Consider the following 17,746-nt stretch of genomic DNA (forward strand, 5'->3'; position numbering starts at 1 on the left):
TTTGCCAAAATTTAACATCAATTTATTATTAAAAAACCCCACACATTTGTAAGAGAACTTCAAGCTGATATATTTGCCACAGGCCTACAGCTAACATCACACTGAATCATATCATAATTATGTAAATATACAACTAACAGACTGAATAGTGAAATACTCAATGCTTTTCTTCTAAAATCCGGAACAAGACAAGGCTGTCCACTATCATCACTTTTATTTAACATTGCATTGGAGGTGCTAGCAACTCAGTAAGGCAAGAAAAAGAAATCATATGACAATCGAAAAATAATAAAACTGTCACACCCACAGATGACATGATTACATACACAGAAAATCCAAAGGAGTCAGACAAACCAGAAGCTTAATGAAATTGCTTGCTATATGGTCAATATATAAAGATCAAGTGTATTTTTATATATCAACAGAAAATGAAAATTTAAAACTGGTATCATTTATACTGATATCAACAAGCATGAACTATCTCAGGATAAGCCTAACAAAATACATGCAGATTTTTGCACAGGAAATTATAGCATCGAAAGGAATTGAGAAAGACCAAAATAGAAGGCTGTGCATGATTATGGGTTGAAAGATTCAATATTGTAAAGATCGTCAATTCTCCTCAAATTGGTCACTGCATCCAAACAATTCCAACAGAGTTTTATTTAATTTTTACGAATTGTATTAAGCGACTCAAATTTATGCAGAAAGGTAAAGGGCCAGGGCACCTGGGTGGCTCAGTTGGTTGAGCACCCGACTCTTGACTTCAGCTGCGGTCACGATCTTGAGGTTTGTGGGATCGAGCTCCACATTGGTCTCTGTGCTGACAGCACAGAGCCTGGGTGGCATTCTCTCTCTCTCCCCACCCCCCCCCCCAATAAATAAACATTAAAAAAAAAATGCAAAGGGCCAAGACAATTTTGAAGAAAGATAAAGTGATAGCACTTACTCTACCAGATGTCAAGAACCATCATAAAGTTGTAATAATTCAGTATGGTGTTGACACAAGGATAGAAAAAACAGATGAACAGAATTGATGACCTTGGTTAAAACGAAGAATCCGTATACGTGTGGCCGTATTAGACATCCCCTGTGTCTCAAATCCACTCGGCCCATACCTTAACTCCAGTTTCATCCTGGCATAGACCAGCTTCCCACAGAAGCAACCTGACAATGCTGAGCCTTGTTCTTCCTGGCCCGGACACGATGGCGCTGGGTGCCTATGAGCTCACACTTGGAACTTGTGCATACATTACCCAGAAATCCATGGAGTCAATACCCGTTGCAGCCACCCCTAACGAGGGGAGGGTTGGGAAGTTGACGGACAAATGTTTTGCATTTCTCAGGCAGACAGTTCTGAGATTTATTCCATAAGGCCCCTCTGGGTGCGGTGAGGTTGAGCACCAGTCATAACAACGGCCAACTCTCTGACTTCTGCTTGTATAGGCTTTTCCACATCTCTTTCACTCCTTGTTCCTCACTCTTGTTTCTTGGGATCAAGTCACACAAAAATTGCCTGTATCCAAGCCTAGGTCTCTGCTTTTGGGAAAGTCTAGGCTAAATAGTGGATGTAAAGAATATAGCCAACAAAAATGTATACGTGTATGCACCAAAAGACATGTAAGAGAATACTCAGGGCGGCATTATTCACGGTAACGTCTAACCGGAAATGATTCAAATATCCAAAAACAGAATCCAGATTGTGGTATATTCACATAATGTCATTCCATGAAGCAATGAGAATAAACAAAGCAATGCGCACACAAGGACTTGGGAGGAAAGTCACGTGGTCTTGCGTGGAAAAAAACAAACATAAAAGCATATCGTATGATCATAAAAATAAAATTTTTAAGCAGGGGAAACTCTTCCATTGCATTCCAAGTCAGGACAGTGTTTCTTGCAGGCAGCGAGGAGTGATTGGGAAGAGCACTGAGGATCTTTCTGGAGTGCTGGTAATGGTCTGTTTTCTCTTTCTCCTCTAAAGTGACAATTACATGGATTTATTCACTTCTAGAAATATATTTATTTACTTATTTTGAGAGAGTGTGTGTGTGTGAACGAGTGGGGGAAGGAGAAAGAGAGGGAGAGAGAGAGAGACAGAGAGACAGAGAGACAGAGAGACTACCAAGCAGGCTCCATGCTGAGCCCCATGTGGGGCTTGATCTCACGACCATGAGATCATGACCTGAACCAATATCAAGAGTCGGATGCTTAACTGAGCCATCCAGGCACCCAGCCCCAATTCAACTGTACTTAAAACAAATGTTTATTATTTTTGAAAGAGAGAGAGAATTAGCAGGGGAGGGGCAGAGAGAGAGGGAAACAGAATCTGAAGCAGGTTCCAGGCTCCAAGCTGTCAGCACAGAGCCTGATGTGGGCTCAAACTCATGGACCACAAGATCATGACCTGAGCCAAAGTTGGATGCTTAACCAACTGAGCCACCCAGGTGCCTCACAACTATACTTTTGAAGGGAAAAATATTTCCTTGTTCCTTACATCTGCTCTATCCTCTATTTCTGGAATACATATACTATTTTACCTGTTCATTAGCCAGCTGGTACATTAATATACACAAAATCACAATACTATCTGTGGGCCATCTGTCTATAAGCTGGGTTTTTTTTTTTTTTTTCCCGAAGAAAGCTGTTCTTTCCAGGGTCTTCTCTTTCCTCTAAGAAACTGCAGGTAAACCATAGGTCTCCCCAGCCTGACTACTTCAGAGATCTAAAGCACAGCTTTGGTGGTCGGGATGAGAAGAGCTGAGTGTCCAGGCAGATGATAAAACTACCCAGGTGGTCGAAGCCTGTGACCTTGGCTTCATCTTTGATCTCACGGAGCACCCGGTGAGGGGGCATCCAGATATTTCATGAAAATAAGGCTATGATCTCAGCTCCCCTTGCTTCGATACCTGTCCCCTCTAGGGGCTATTTTGCCGATTTCTGCCATCAGGCGTCCTTTAGCACTGCTCTGGGTACAGTGTGAACATCTCAGGCACAGTCCCACCTAATGTTCCTTCCCTAGCTCCTCACAGCCCTTTTTGAGAACGGAGTGACCTACACAGCTTGAGCTCTCTCTCGCCTGTGGATCTGCAAGTGCTCAAATCTTAAAGATGCTCGTACGCTCTCTTCCTACACGTTACCAGAAAGAAAAGAAACATCGTTGTATCTAATTTGATTTTTAATGTGATTAGCAGTGATTCGGTTTTCGAAGGAGCAGAGAATTACAGAACAAGGGAAGACATTGCTGAGGTGGTCCCCAATCTCTTCTGTTCAGAACAGGCCAGTGCTGGACTATGTAGGAAGGACATCTATGTTTATGGTGTCTTCATTATTATATAATCAGAGCAAAATGACTCATCAGAAAATAAGAACAATGAGTTTCATGACAGAAACAGTATGTTTAGGACAAACTTGTCAGCACTTGAGTCTTTTTTTTTTTTTTTTTTTTTTAGGAAGCATAAAATGAAAACCCATGTCTTTTAAAAAGAAGTATGAGAAGAAATGCCCACAGATGAGTCCTGCTATTGGGAATGTGTCCTTCCAAACTTCAATGTATGAAGGTCATCACATTTAATTTGCAACAGTTTTGACTTTCTTCTTGCACTCCCAGTATAAGGGGATAGATTTCTACAGTATTCAGGAATTGTTAGAAATTTCATTCAGCTTGAACAAGAAATAACAAGTATTCTGCGACGTTGGCCGAAAAAATTGTCTTTGTCAACCAAGCTAGAAGACATAATTGTCAATAAAGTGCGTTTCGCATAAAAGTACCCTTTCGGAGAGTAATTTAAAGTGCAACGTATAAGGAACTTTAGATAGTGCAAAGTTGCTAAATATATACATTGTATGTGCCAAGTCCAAATAAAGCAGGATTTTATCTACCCCTAAGCCGGAGAAAACCACAGAAATATACTTCCTCATTTTAATCCTTTATAGGTATGGGCATTTGGTCTATGTGTGTGTTTGATGTATGTGTGTATGCGTGCGTGTGCGCGCGTGTGTGTGTGTGCGGGGGGGCTGTGCCTGCATATGTATGTAACTGTTTACTGATCTGCACGAATGTCCGAAACTGGTTTCCTAGAATTTGAAACCCTTAAACATGGACAGCATTACACAACCTCCACTTTAAAGTAGCGTTAGGCTTGTAGTAATGGTTGAGCTATTTCAGCCTGCATATCTGGTGAGGCAGGTACTTGACTGCGAATTAAATGTTTGATGAAAATTACAAAAAATACGAGAACCAAAATGCTGCCAAGAGAGACCCCTAGGAAATACGCATACGACGCCTCGTGCTCATCTTTCCTTGGCTTGACCCTACCATGGAGGAGGGTGGGCCTCTGCGTGTAAGGAAACACTCTCGGGGTCGTTGAACTGAGCAGATCCTGGACGCCCCTCAACGACCCGTTGTGTGGCATGCCAGTGATATTGAGCAGGTGGCAGAGTAGCGGGTACAGATCTGTGGAGTTCATGGCTTCTTTTGTGAAATTCTTTCTGAAGGCAGGACCGTGGGCTAAAAATATTGGACGCATTTCTGCTAACGCGTTATCGTAACCGTGGTTGCCTACTGGAAAGATAAGACGAATGGGTAAGTTAGCCAACCAGATGGCATTGATACGAAAGTAAGTGGTATCACCAAAGTCTGACCTTGAATGCAACATGTATCTAGTCTGTCTTTTAAAAGAAGATAATCTTTTATGAACAATCTCTGTTGTCATAAACATCACCATTCACTTTATAAAATGAAAAGTCACATGATCACAAATTTTTCACGCAGGCTGAAAATACCTGAAACAGCAGAGGGGGAAGAGTAAAGGGCAAAGCTGAGCCAAGTCAGGGGAAAATGAGTGACTGTTTTGTTGTTGTTGTTGTTGTTGTTGTTGTTTTGTGGCAGGTAAACTAATATTCAGCAAATATTTATCCCAATTATATTCTCAAGATAAAGGGATAAAGGTGTTCTTAGTCATAAGGACAACCAATTTATAATTAACCAATGAAAAGGGAAACACAGTAAATTAAGAAAACAAAAGATGCCACAAAAATCAAACCCCTAGCAACAGCTACCATCCACTAGTGACTTTTGGTGGTTCGGATCAAACTACAATTTAGCATTGTGTGCTTGTGTGGTCACACGTAAAAACTTTACAAGTCTTCGGATTTATCAAGAGATATAAAATTGATGGACAGAAATTCCTGCATAATAAAAACTGCAATTTAAAGGCATTGTGTGCCTGGTGTATCAGGGTGTGAGGGGAAGCAGCCACAGGTGGTAAGGTGGCAACCTAAGACAATTGTCTTAGGCTTTATTTTATCTTATTATTATTTTTAAATTGTTATTATTATTATTATTTATTTGAGAGAGAGAGTACGAGCTGGAGAGAGGGGCGGGGGGCAGAGAGAGAGAATCTCAAGCAGTGCCACACTCAGCACAGAGCCTGATGCAGGGCTCGATCCTACGACCGACCCTGAGATCGTGATCTGAGCTGAAATAAAGAGTCAGATGCTCAATGGACTGAACCACCCAGGCACCCCCCCGTCAGGATGTATGTTAAAGGTGGTGAGAATGATTAGCAAATCAGTCTCCATATCCCACATTCACTACAGGGAAATAGGCAATTGGAACACAACACTGCAAAAGAGAAAATCCTAAAACAGCTCCTCTGAAAGTCATGAGCTCACCCCGAGTCATCTCCTCAAAGTAGTTCCATATCTGCCTGGCTCAATCCATCAGAAGAAGTCATTCTGAATGCCAGAACTCTTTTTTGAGTTTATTCAAGTAAAATAATGTTGGATTTATGACATCACTAATTACCTGACTAGTATTATATGTTATTCTAGCTAATTAATTGATAGTAACCCTGGGAAATATGCCATTATGTAATTTGTAATGGGCTAGATGATAGCTGTGCTCACTTCCGTGAAAAGTTGGGATCTAGACTCTCAATCATGAAGGCAAAGATAATTCTCTCATATCACACTTCTTCCTAGAAAATCAGATTTGAAGTGAACTCATGCCTTCTAAACCCCTTCCCATGAATAGGGACTTCATTTTGTAGTGGCCCCAACCATATCTGCTTGATCCAACAGACGATATTTAATAATGGATGCCTGAGGGCAGTGGTTCTCAAACTTCCTTCTGTGTGTGAGACTTCTTGGCTGGGGGACACGTGTAACACAGATTGTTGGGCTCTACCCTCACATTTCCTAGTTCAGTAGGTCTAGGTTAGGCCCAAGATTTGCGTTTCTAGTGAGTTCCCATGTGATTTGGATACTGCTGGTCCAGGGAACGTATTTGCGAACCACTGCTTTCGGACAGTAGGATTTCGTTCTCTTGTGGAACTCAGGATGAGAAGGAATATACAGGCCAGTACTTATTTGTTGAAGAGATAATTATTTCATATATTCATTGAATAAATAATAACATTGAGGGGGCACCAGGGTGGCTCAGTTGGGGAAGCATCCAACCCTTGATTTTGGCTCAGGTCATGATCTCACGCTTACTGAGTTTGAGCCCCACATCAGGCTCTGCGCTGACAGCATGGAACCGGCTTGGGACTCTCTCTCTCTCTCTCTCTCTTTCTCTCAAAATAAATAAACTTAAAATAATTATGTTGAACATAATACAACATAAATAGGAGTGTTATTAAGGTTTTCTACCAAAAATAGGTGTGACCAATCTATTGTGTCATTGTAGTGCACCAAACCAAAATTTCAAGAGAGCACCTTAAATTTACATTAACTGTAAAGTACAAATCCCCTCAGAGATGGAACAACCCCATCTTCTGAATGCAACTCGTCTAACATAAAAGCTCTCTGCACCATACATAAAAATCTGAAAATCTGAACATACAAAGGCAACAATTATTCTCATGCCCCTCCCCTCAATTTTTTTTTTTGAAAAAAAGAAATGCTTTTAAAGGCCTTCCTAAAACAGCTCCCCTGGTGTGATTAAATATTGGCTTCAGATCCTTATCTGTATGGAACACCTGTTTCGGGAACCAGAAACCATGTTCCTGTATATATGTGCCACTATGACTCCCATATGTACCACAAATGCCATGGCCAGGCAACCGCATTTCTTTGCGTCAACAGACATGATAGGAACCCAATTCTACCTAAAGGGACATTTCTGTACCTCTCTTGGATATATCAAGGACCAATGCTGAAAAAAACATGTCTATATGGTTTTGATATACTATATCAAAACTTCCTTCATCATCCAAGTAACAGGGGAGAAACGACTCCTAGTGAACTGGGCAACAGTCATGTTAATATCCACGTCAACCAGGAAAGCAGAACCTACCCACTCAAGGTAGCCCAAAAGGGGGAATTTCATATGGGGGCCAGTTACAAAAGTGTTAAGAGCGGAAAAGCACACAGCGATGGCAAGGTTACCCAAGGATGAGGAATAGTAAGAATCTCCTATGTCCCCTTGGCCTCACAGGGCTGGAGAGACAGAAGGGAAGAGGTGTGGTTAACCAGAGCCCAAAAGTCAGGGCTGCCCAGTAGGAGCTCAGGCTGTAGACAGAAAAGTTGTCCAGAGGGAGCTAACAGAGGAAATGAAGTCACTGTGAGAGACACAGCCTAAGATAGAGAACATGGGGGACAAATATCCTGGCTTCTTCCAAACTGCTGCCTCCCAAACTCCTGTGACTGTCTTCTATTGGCCAACTGGTCAACACTTACCAGAAGCCAGTTTGCAAAGGAGCCTGTGAAATTTAGTCTGTAGAAGTCAGTCACTGGCAATGCAAAGCAGAGTGGGGAGAGGGCAGGCAGTTTGAAAGCAAATATGCAAATGACAGACCCAATAAAGAAGAGTGAAATCCTATGGATGGCTTTTCCATCTCACTAACTTGTTAAAAGCTATATAAGGAAAAAAGTATACATTAAGGATGGCAGAAAGCACATTATTTTGCATGTTTGAATTTCGAATGGGATTGCCGTTGTATCTGACATTTATTCTCCAAAATTATATTGCTAGGTATTAGAAAAATATATCTTGATATATGATTATCCATGCCAGATGCACTTCTTTTTAGAAATGTTTCCAAGGTACAAAACAAAGTTGGCCTATATTTGGTAGAGACAGAAGGGCAAAAAAAAAAAAAAAAAAAAAAAGAAAGAAAAGAAAAGAAAAACACCTAGAAAGCTAATTAAATTAGAATACAGAAAGAGATTAAATTATTATGATATCAGAACATAAAACAGATGCAGAAAATAATCCAATTTACACATTTCAGTTATGTTTTTCTCAGGAACATGACAGTTATAATTAGAGGTATAGGGCACTCTGCATATCTTTGGTCTGACGACTTCAAGAGAAATAAACATTTGGGAGATTACCTCTTTTTTAAAAATTTATGTTTGAGAGAGAGACAGAGCATGAGCAGGGGAGGGGCAGAGACAGAGAGGGAGACACAGGATCCGAAGCAGGCTCCAGGCTCTGAGCCATCAGCACAGAGCCTGATGTGGGGCTCGAACTTACAAACTCTGAGATCATGACCTGAGCCGCAGTTGGACGCTTAACCAACTGAGCTACCCGGGTGCCCGAGATTACCTCCTTTTAAAGCCCCAGGGATCTTTGATTTGCTATTAATGTATGACACCAACTAGTTATTCGATCAGGAAATAAACTGCTGTATTACCCATAGCCTCTACTTTAGCAAATAACAATGGAGAATGGGAAGACACAATATAACATACTCACACAGCAAGTTGTCTGACTTGTTCTGTAAGATATACCACCCTTCATCAGCCACTGCTATGATCGGTTGAATTCGGCTGTTGTATTTGTAATGCCATCTCTCCGGAATCTCCTCTTTTTTGTAGACAGTAAGATTAGGATGACTATGAGCGAGTGCTTCATAGACTTCATCAAATTTACCTAAAAGAGGAAGGATGCAGAGAGGCACTCAGAACAAGCCACTGTCACAGTCAAAGAAACCACCATGGCAACAGGCGTCAAGGGACATTTCTTCCTTGCAGACACCCCACTGAGGTAAAACGCCAGCAGGCAGAACGTAACGAAAGAGAGCCAGATACCTGAGAATTCCTACCCCCTTAAGGAGAGAATCTTGAGGGGGAAACAGACATGATTCATCTTCTGTTGTAAGTAAATTCACTTTACGGAATTGAGAGCACAGTCTATAGAACTAGAAATCTCTGAAGACTTAACTACACACATGCACGTGTGCACACGCACCCCCCAACTGGTGGCACTAAGTCAAATGTCTAGGGCACTGAAATACCCAAATAAAAGCAAAGAGCTAAGTTCTGAGAGATACGAGTGCAGAGAGTCTCTAGACCAAAAAATATGCTGACTGGAAGGTGAGAGAGCCATTGAGAAAAGGACAGATTCGCGGTGGAGAGCAGCTTATAAAATAGAAAAGTTCTTCAGTTTTTAAAAAAATTTATTGATTTCTGTCAGAAAGATAGAGAGAACGGGGTGGGGGGGGGGGGGCAGAGAGAGAATCCCAAGCAGGCTCCGCGCTGTCAGCACAGAGCCCGATGCAGGGCTCGAACTCACGAACCACAAAATTGTGACACGAGCTGAAACCAAGAGTTGGACACTTAACGACTGAGCCACCCAGGTGCCCTGAAAAGGTTCTTTAAAACCCTGAAGGTGTGGCAAAGTACTCCTTGTGGCTTCAAGCAGCGAATCTGGGCCAGAGCTTTAATCCTTTTCTTGTTTTTCGCACTGATTTGTTGGGGCTTCCTCTCTGCCTCCCACCATCCAAACAGGGAACACACTCCAAATTTACAAGGAAAATTGAAGACGTAATGTGACTCTTCTCAACAAAAAATCTTGCTATTTTATACTGAATTTGTTAAAAAGTCTGTGCACAGGTGCCTACGTAGATCTTAACATTCACCGTTTCGTATTCCCTTGTAAGGAATATAATGCTCATTTGTGAGATATTTGGTTTTTCAAAATCTGGTCTCATTTGATACCTAAGTTAACTCTGGATGGTGACAAAACAGAAGGCAAAAGTCCGAGTTTTGCTCTGCACTTCCTTTGTGAACTGGGGGTGTTAAACCTGAGTTTGTTCACCCGTCTTTACAATCGAACTAACACTTAGGTGACGAGGTTGGTATGAGGCTTTGAGGAAAGGTTTGTAAAAAGTTCAGGGTATTGTTATTACTTCCTCTACTTATAGACAGGAAAAACAAATCTTCAGATTGGCCAACGCTTTCTCCTTTCCATACTGCACTGCTTCCCTATTAAGTAGGTCCTGCAAAAGGATCCATAGAAAGCTTTAGAGCTTCCATAAAATCACTGGAATTGCATGCAAATTCTGTATGTTTTTCCATCTCAATTTTTCTGAGAAAGGAGGCTGTAGCTCTCATCATATTCCGTGACTCCAAAATGGTTGAATCCATCTGCCGTAAGTATATAGAGGACATCAATTTCAATACTCTTGGAAAAAGTGAAAAACCACATGCCGAGAAAAGAGATTTTGTCTTTTCAGAGTCTAAGGGTTAAATCCCAGAATATTACCAACGCACAGGCATGCATATTTAAATTACAGAAACAAAAATTCCCCTCTCCACTGCCCTGGGCACAAGTAGCCCCAGCCCCAGACGGCCACCCGGTCAGACTTACCTTCTTTTGGCAAGATGGCCGCTACTGGAGATTGGTCGATCAGAATATAGTGGTCTTTATCCAGATACTGATCAAGTTCTATTACTCTTTCTTCAGAGCACTGGGTCATTCCGTGATCGCTTGTGATAATTAGGTTCAGAATGTTCCACAACTTTGCCTTCTTCAGCACTTGTATGAGATATCCCAACTTCTTGTCAATATCCGAAATGACAGGCCCCATGAGCGGACTCTCAGGTCCCAAATGGTGGCCCATATCATCGGGGTCTTCCCAGTAAAGAAGCCCGAGATTTATGGGCTCTTTTGATGTAAACCATTCAATAATTTTGGCAACTCTATCTTCAAATGAGACAGATTCATTGTAAGGCATGTAGTGAGTAGGAAAGCTATTATGTATTTTTACATCTGCTCCAGGCCACATGGCTGCACCACTAGAATGTCCTGCCTTCTGATTTGTGATCCATATTGGCGTTGCTTCCTCCCAAAACTCAGAATCATAGATGGTCATGTTATCCAAGGAGAAAGATTTATTCAGAATAGGATCAAACATGTCATTAGCAACAATCCCATGATTCTCTGCAAAGAGGCCAGTTACCAAAGTATAATGGTTAGGGTAGGTCTTTGTGATAAAAATATTAGTAACTTGCTTCACATGAACACCATATTTCATGACATAATGAAAATGGGGTGTTGGAACTCTATATAAGTAATCCCAACGGAATCCATCAAATGAAACCAGGAGAACCTTTTGCTGGTCTGGTTGGAGGGAAAATGTAATTGAAAATATTAATGCAGCAAGTATGAAGGATACCCAGAGAAGTTTTGCAGTCATTTTCAAAGTATGTGATCAGTTCAGTGCAAGATAATCTGTATAAAAAACATATAGAAGTTAATGGCAATAATTTTTTTTTTTTGGTATACTTAATACCTTACCCACAACTGTCAGTGATGGTACCTAGGAATCCCAGTAAGACCATAAACCACAGCCTGTGAGAATTACATTGCGCCATTTCAAACAAGAGACCGGGGCTACCTGCATAATAAAACTGAGTTTAGTTGCATTTTAGAAACTTCTCCTTCCCAAGAATTTTAAAACATTTCTCAAAGTAATCACTTAACTAAACTCCCCAAATATCATTTGAAAATAGGATATCATTTACTTTTTTCTTATGTTTATTAATTTTTGAGAGAGCTAGCATGAGCAGGGTAGAGGCAGAGAGGAGACACAGGATCCGAAGTGGGCTCTGTGCTGACAGCAGAGAGCTAGAGACGGGGCTCGAACTCTCAAGTTCATGACCTGAGCCAAAGTTGGAAGCTCAACGGACTGAGCCACCCAGGTGCCCCTGATGTCATTCACTTTTAAGAAAAACAAAAGCTTTTCAGAAACTTTTGCAGGGGACCCAGACTTCTGACTTCTGGTCAGAAAAAATTATATAGTCAAATACCTATGAACACATATTTATCATTATGGTTAGACCAACTACAGGAACCTAGAAATAAGGAAGTACCATTAGCAAATCCAACAATAATGCTTTAAACACACACACACACACACACACACACACACACACACCCCTCTATTTTCAAAGCCCAGGCCTTATGTTTGGTTCATCATGGTTAGGGATATTACTGGAAAAAGGAGAAAATAGATGAACTTGTTCTTCTGAAGTGACATAAAATTTGTGACACTCAAATATACTTGTGAAATGTAATCTGCATTCATTTAATAATTAAAGCCATAGCCTTCTTAAAAACTAAAACAATTAGTTTCTGACTTAAGTACAAACAGAAACTATAATTCTGCAATTTGGTGTTGACTCTCCTGATGCTAAAATTCACCCGCACTTAATCTTAGGGATATGTGAGAAAAAGGCACTTGACAGGATTAAAGTCTCTCCCTGGGTCAAGGTTGTTGAGTGGCTGGTTGTTTAAAATCTGCATAGACTTCTAAAAAGCGGTGATGCTATTCAAGAAAGCTAAGCAAACACAATATGGATAAGCAAGACATATGTAAATTCTGTCAGCTCTCAATGGGCTTGCATGTCAAACAGGATCTTTGGTTCCCTCCTTTCCTTGTCCCTTCTTGCATGAAGGTATTTATAAGCCCACCAAAACTTGGATCCATCCACGCTTTGTGCCAAGAAGTCTCCCGAATTCAGCTTTTGCCACCTTCCTAATTTGAATATGCTGAAGATACTTTTTTTAATGTTTATTTATTTTTGAGAAAGAAAAAGAGACAGACTTCTAGTGGGGGAGGGGCTGAGAGCCAGGGAGACACGGAATCCGAAGCAGGCTCCAGGATTCTCCAGGATTCTCCAGGATTCGAGCTGTCAGCACAGAGCCCGATGCGGGGCTGGAACTCACAAACTGCGAGCTCAGGACCTGAGTCGAAGTCAGACGCTCAACTGAGCCACCCAGGTGACCCGAACATGCTGAAGATATTGTTAAACCTCAAAAACAGATCCTGTCTTGCCTTCTTGCTATATTACAGGTACAGGTAAATAAAAATGGCTCAGCATGCTCGCTTTGCTTTCAGATGCAGTAAATTTTAACTATGATTTCACCACACCTAGAACATTACCTAAACCGAAATTGCTTTAAGTACTGGTCTCCATACAATGGTTCAAAAATTAAATTTAAAAAACTCTTTTCTCAAATGACCATAATGTTTCCAGTTCTGGAAGGAACGTTACAAATCAGTTCCAATGAGGAACTGCAAATATATTGACTACCATCTGGCTGAGGATGCTGTTTCCTCTCCCCTCTTCTGTTCTCCCTCACCTTCCAAACACAAGGAAGTCTGTTATGAAACAAATATAATTTAAGGCTAATAAAACAATCAGCTACATGAGACACCTGATTTTTCCTCTAAGTAAATTAATTTAGCAACTGTGGTAAGCAGGAAAGAGCTCCTTTCCTGGACAAGGAAAATAAACAAAGGCTAAGTGTTGCCTACAGCTTAGGAATGTTTGGTAAGAACCAACATTATCACATCGATGACATAAAGCAATAAACAGAGAGGTGGGGGGTGGGGATGAAAGAAATCTCAGATTTCGTTTCTTCCATACACAAAATGCTGCACGGTGCAGTGGAATCCCTCGTTCTGGCTCCAGATTTCACCTGGCTGCTGTCCAGTTCCTCCTCCCCTCCAATCCTTCCACCACAGACAGCCTTAGAAATAGAGGAAAGGGGCGCCTAGAAACGGGGAGAAGGAGTCCGTGTGTTATCGGGGGAAGAGACGTCGAGAGGAGAACGAAGTAGCTCCCCATCTCCTCCCCTGGGATTCCATCCTAGTCACTGGGATGGGGCGCGGGTACTGTGCGTTCCCAATTCGTAGACCTCTACCGACCGAAGCCGGCCGGTGACCCCACGTGGCTTGTGCGCTTGTGCAGTGGAAAGTGGGGGGAGAGGTCTGAGAGGACCACAGGACCCGTGTGAGTTCCCTGGAGGCAAGCCGCCCACTCCCCTGGACTCTTACCCTCGCAGCGATCCGGACGGTCCGCATGGGCTTGGGACAACTGGAGGGTGAGTCTGGAGGGGCCTCCCGTGGGACCCGTGCGGAGAGCTGGGAGGTGGCGAAAGCGAGCGGAGCCCCTTGAACTTGCAGCGGCTCACCTGCAGCCGCCTCGGGGCAGAGCACCTGACCAGCACCGCCTCCCGGCCGCAGGTCCCGCCTCTTGGCTGCCATTGGCTGCGGTAGGACAGTTCCCTCTGCCGGGCTCCTGGGAGTCGCTGCACAGCCTGTCAATCAGCGGGACCAGGGGGCGGGCGCTGCTTGCGTTAGGAGGGTGAAGGGGCCACAGTCCTCGGGAGCAGAGGGTCACGGGGAGGCCCCAGGGGCGGGGCGAATGTGCCCCGCGATCGGCTCCAGCTGAAGTCCGCTCTCAGCCGGGTCACACAGCCTCCTGCGGTGTGCCTTTAACTAGCCCCGCAGTTTGTGTTGTAGTCGGTGATGCAGAAAGGTTATAAAATGCTACCCCAGTGGTTTGTCAACACCGTTTTGGTTAAAAGTACTTTTATTCTCTTATCTGATCTCTCAAGTTTTTTTGGTCATTTTTTCTTCTTATCAAAAATTGGTGACTCCATACCCTAGACTTTGCTCAGAGGAACCCTTGAGCACCCCAGGGAGTCGATGGGCCAATGAAATTTTAACTCTTTATTAGTTGGTGTGACCTGCTTTATCTCAGAAAAATCTGATTTAAAAGGGTTTAATTCAGTCAGTTCTGCAGCCCCAGTGTTGAAGGTTTTTTTTGCACTATAAGCCCCAGGTTTTTGCAGCATGAGGTCTCTGTGGTTCGAGAGACTGCTCAAAGTCAACCAAGCCAGGTTCAGGGTTAGGTTAATCTGCACAGGGGGAGAGGCTACTCTGATAGTTTCATCTAGGCTCTAGACTCCGCTTCTAGCTTTTTTCCCAAATGCACCATCAGGCCACAACCATCAGGTCTCATTTCTCTTTCAGGAAGTTTTCTGGTTTGGTGGTGGCCGTGTTTGCGTGTGGGCATTGTGCAATGGTTTGTCAATTTCATCCCGGCTGTATTTACCATAAATTGTAATAATGACCTGAAGCTCCTTTGAAAGGACTTGTCCATCTATGTGATCCCCAGGCCTAATTCTGACCATTTTGCAATGGCAACTAATATCTGCTTGATTGTCACAATTTCAGTTTCCACATCTAATTAGCCCACAAAACTGAGCACAACCAGTGGCTTTGGCTCCTCTCTGGAGCTTCCGTTCCCTGTCCAGTGTGCTGGCACTGTAAACTGAATAGACATTCTTGCTGGTAATTAAGGGTAGATGCTTAATTATGGGAATGTTGGGAAACATTTTGGTCTTAATTTTTTCTCTTTCTCTCAACTTCTTGTGGAGGGACTGCCCCTACCCCAATTTGCTTTCATCTGATTGCATCATATCATCCCAAAGGGTATCTGGGCACTCACTCTTCCATGGCCTTTTATTTGTAGTACTTGGGTTTATGGTTTTCCAGACACAGGGCAGGGATTAGAGAGGCTGGTTTCTGTGTTTAGCCAGACCCAGTGACAGTGAAGTTGGACAGATTGTTCCAAGTTCCCTAAGCCCTGTCCTTTGAAATTGCTCAACCTTGGAACGGGGTGGCCCGACGTTATAATTCCTCGTCCCCCACAGACAGGCCAACCCTGTGTTCTCCCAAACACTCAAAGAACAGCGCATACTGACTAGCGAGCAGAAGGAGTGAAAAAGCAGATTTTTATCCGGGTCACTGAACAATGTTGGGTTCTGATCAGATGATGACACTTGGCCTTGCTCCGCAAACTTGTTATGGAAGGCATGATTGCGTTCGCCAGCCACCCTGGTGAAATAGGTACGGTGCACCTGTTAATCACAGCACATAACACGAACATGACTCAGGAGGGGCTCAGCAAGTGCCAAAGACTCTTCCCAGATCTCCCTATAATGACGCGTAATGTTGTGCTGATAGGCTTGTTGTATATCTCACGTCACTACTGGGGAGAAACTCGGTCTTGAATAGTGTAGATAGAGGAATGATTGTAAACATGTGGAATTTCTACTCACACATCTGTACCACATCGTCTGCCCTGTTGCCTCGATCTCTATCCAATTGTAATAGCTGCTGAGCTATTGGTAACATAAGCTACAGCCTGTTATTGACTTTTGTGGACCGCCTAGTCCTTTATTTTACGTTATTAAATTAATATAATCACCACTGAGCTAGTAATGTGTTTCTGAATAACAGGGTACCAGAAGAGCCAACTTCTTTCATGAGTTTTGGAGCAGGAATGGGGTCCCTCTGCCTATCTAAGGATGTTTAATACTGGATTATTTTCTTCCTCAGGAGCTGGAAGAGGTGTTTGTGCTAAAACTGATATATGAAGTGTGATTTATGAAATAGCCAAGACTGGCTCTGCCACAGCAGTTTTGTTTTCAAAACTGGTCTCATGGCAGGGGAAATGAGCAAACTATTTTACAATTAAAAAAAACCCTGGGATGCCTGGGTGGCTCACTCGGTTAAGAGTCTGACTCTCCATTTCAGCTCAGGTCAAGAGCTCATGGTTCATGGGTTCGGGCCTCGAGTTGGGTTCTGCACTGACCGTGTGGAGCCTGTTTGGGATGCTCTGTCTTTCTGCGCCTCCCCTGCTCATGCTGTCTCACCCTCTTTCTCAACAAACAAACAAACAAACAAACCTTTAAGGTTGAATACATTGTACCCCAAACTGCCAAACTAAAAGAAAGTCGACCTCATGATTCTTTATAGAACAGTCTGCCAAATGTGGGTCTCCCATATTCAACAGCCATGGGTTAGGAACCGTTGGGACTCTGGTTCTGGACTGACCTTGATTCTTGATAAAAAGTAGGTCTTCACTAATTTGGACTTACTGGTGGAAGTTCAGTCTGATGAGTGTAAAGTTGAATTAGAGACTTAGTCCAAGTATTTTATGACTATTAGTAATTTAGGCTGCTAATGATGTATCTGTACCGATGAGAACTATATTCTCCTGCCAACAATTACTATGTGTTTTATCCTCCGAAAGCTTTAGGTAAGCCAAATGTAACCTTATAAACTTCTTTGTATTCTGGTGTTTTGTAGCTTGTATTCATGTGTATCATTTTTATAGGGCTACTGTAACAAACTCCGAAAAGGAGGTGGCTGATCACAGCAGAACTTTATTCTCTCACAGTTTTGGAGACTAGAATTCTGACATCAAGATGTTGGCAGGGCCACACTCCCTCCGGAGGCTCTAAGAATCCTTCCTGTCTCTTCCAGCTTCTGGTGGTTTCTGACGTTCCTTGACTTGTTGCAGGGAGCTCCAACTGCTGCCTCCGTGGTCACATGGTGGTCTTTCTCTGTCTCTGTGTCTCCGCGTGGCCTCCTACAATGACACCAGCCACTGGAATTAAGACCTACTTCAATCAAGGAGGACCTCGTCTGCGCACAAGTAATTGCATCTACAAAGATCCTATTTCCAAATAAGGTCACATTCTGAGGTTCAAGGTGAAACGTGGATTTTGAAGGGACCCTATTCAACCCGGGAGATGCAGCTGGCAGACATGTTCAATTGATTTATTTTGTTTAGAATGTGGAGTTCTATAGCTCAGGCTAGATAAAAAAATTCGCAAAGAATTATTAAAATGGCTCACATCGAGGAAACTGAC

The 17,746-nt window shown here is 42.7% G+C and overlaps 1 protein-coding gene across 1 annotated transcript; it reads right to left on the minus strand.

The window, feature by feature from the left end:
• On the minus strand, positions 1 to 14,254 carry ENPP5 (ectonucleotide pyrophosphatase/phosphodiesterase family member 5). The gene is made up of 4 exons (XM_060615651.3): positions 14,076 to 14,254; positions 10,601 to 11,464; positions 8,705 to 8,881; positions 1 to 4,564 (listed from the first exon to the last, which is right to left on the minus strand). Exons 2-4 carry the CDS (start codon positions 11,427 to 11,429, stop codon positions 4,137 to 4,139), a joined length of 1,434 nt encoding a protein of 477 aa, XP_060471634.1. The 5' UTR covers positions 11,430 to 11,464; positions 14,076 to 14,254; the 3' UTR covers positions 1 to 4,136.
• Between the last annotated feature and the right edge of the window lie 3,492 nt (positions 14,255 to 17,746).

This window comes from Panthera onca, chromosome B2 (assembly GCF_046562875.1).
Source record: "Panthera onca isolate mPanOnc1 chromosome B2, mPanOnc1 haplotype 2, whole genome shotgun sequence".
Taxonomy (NCBI): domain Eukaryota; kingdom Metazoa; phylum Chordata; class Mammalia; order Carnivora; family Felidae; genus Panthera; species Panthera onca.

Coding starts and splice junctions, on each gene's coding strand:
- ENPP5 (XM_060615651.3), bottom strand. CDS start 11,429: ATGACTGCAAAACTTCTCTGGGTATCCTTCATACTTGCTGCATTAATA. Junction 8,882..10,600: donor GGCCATCTTGCCAAAAGAAG/GTAAGTCTGACC, acceptor TTCCTCTTTTAG/GTAAATTTGATGAAGTCTAT. Junction 4,565..8,704: donor CAAGTCAGACAACTTGCTGT/GTGAGTATGTTA, acceptor TTATCTTTCCAG/TAGGCAACCACGGTTACGAT.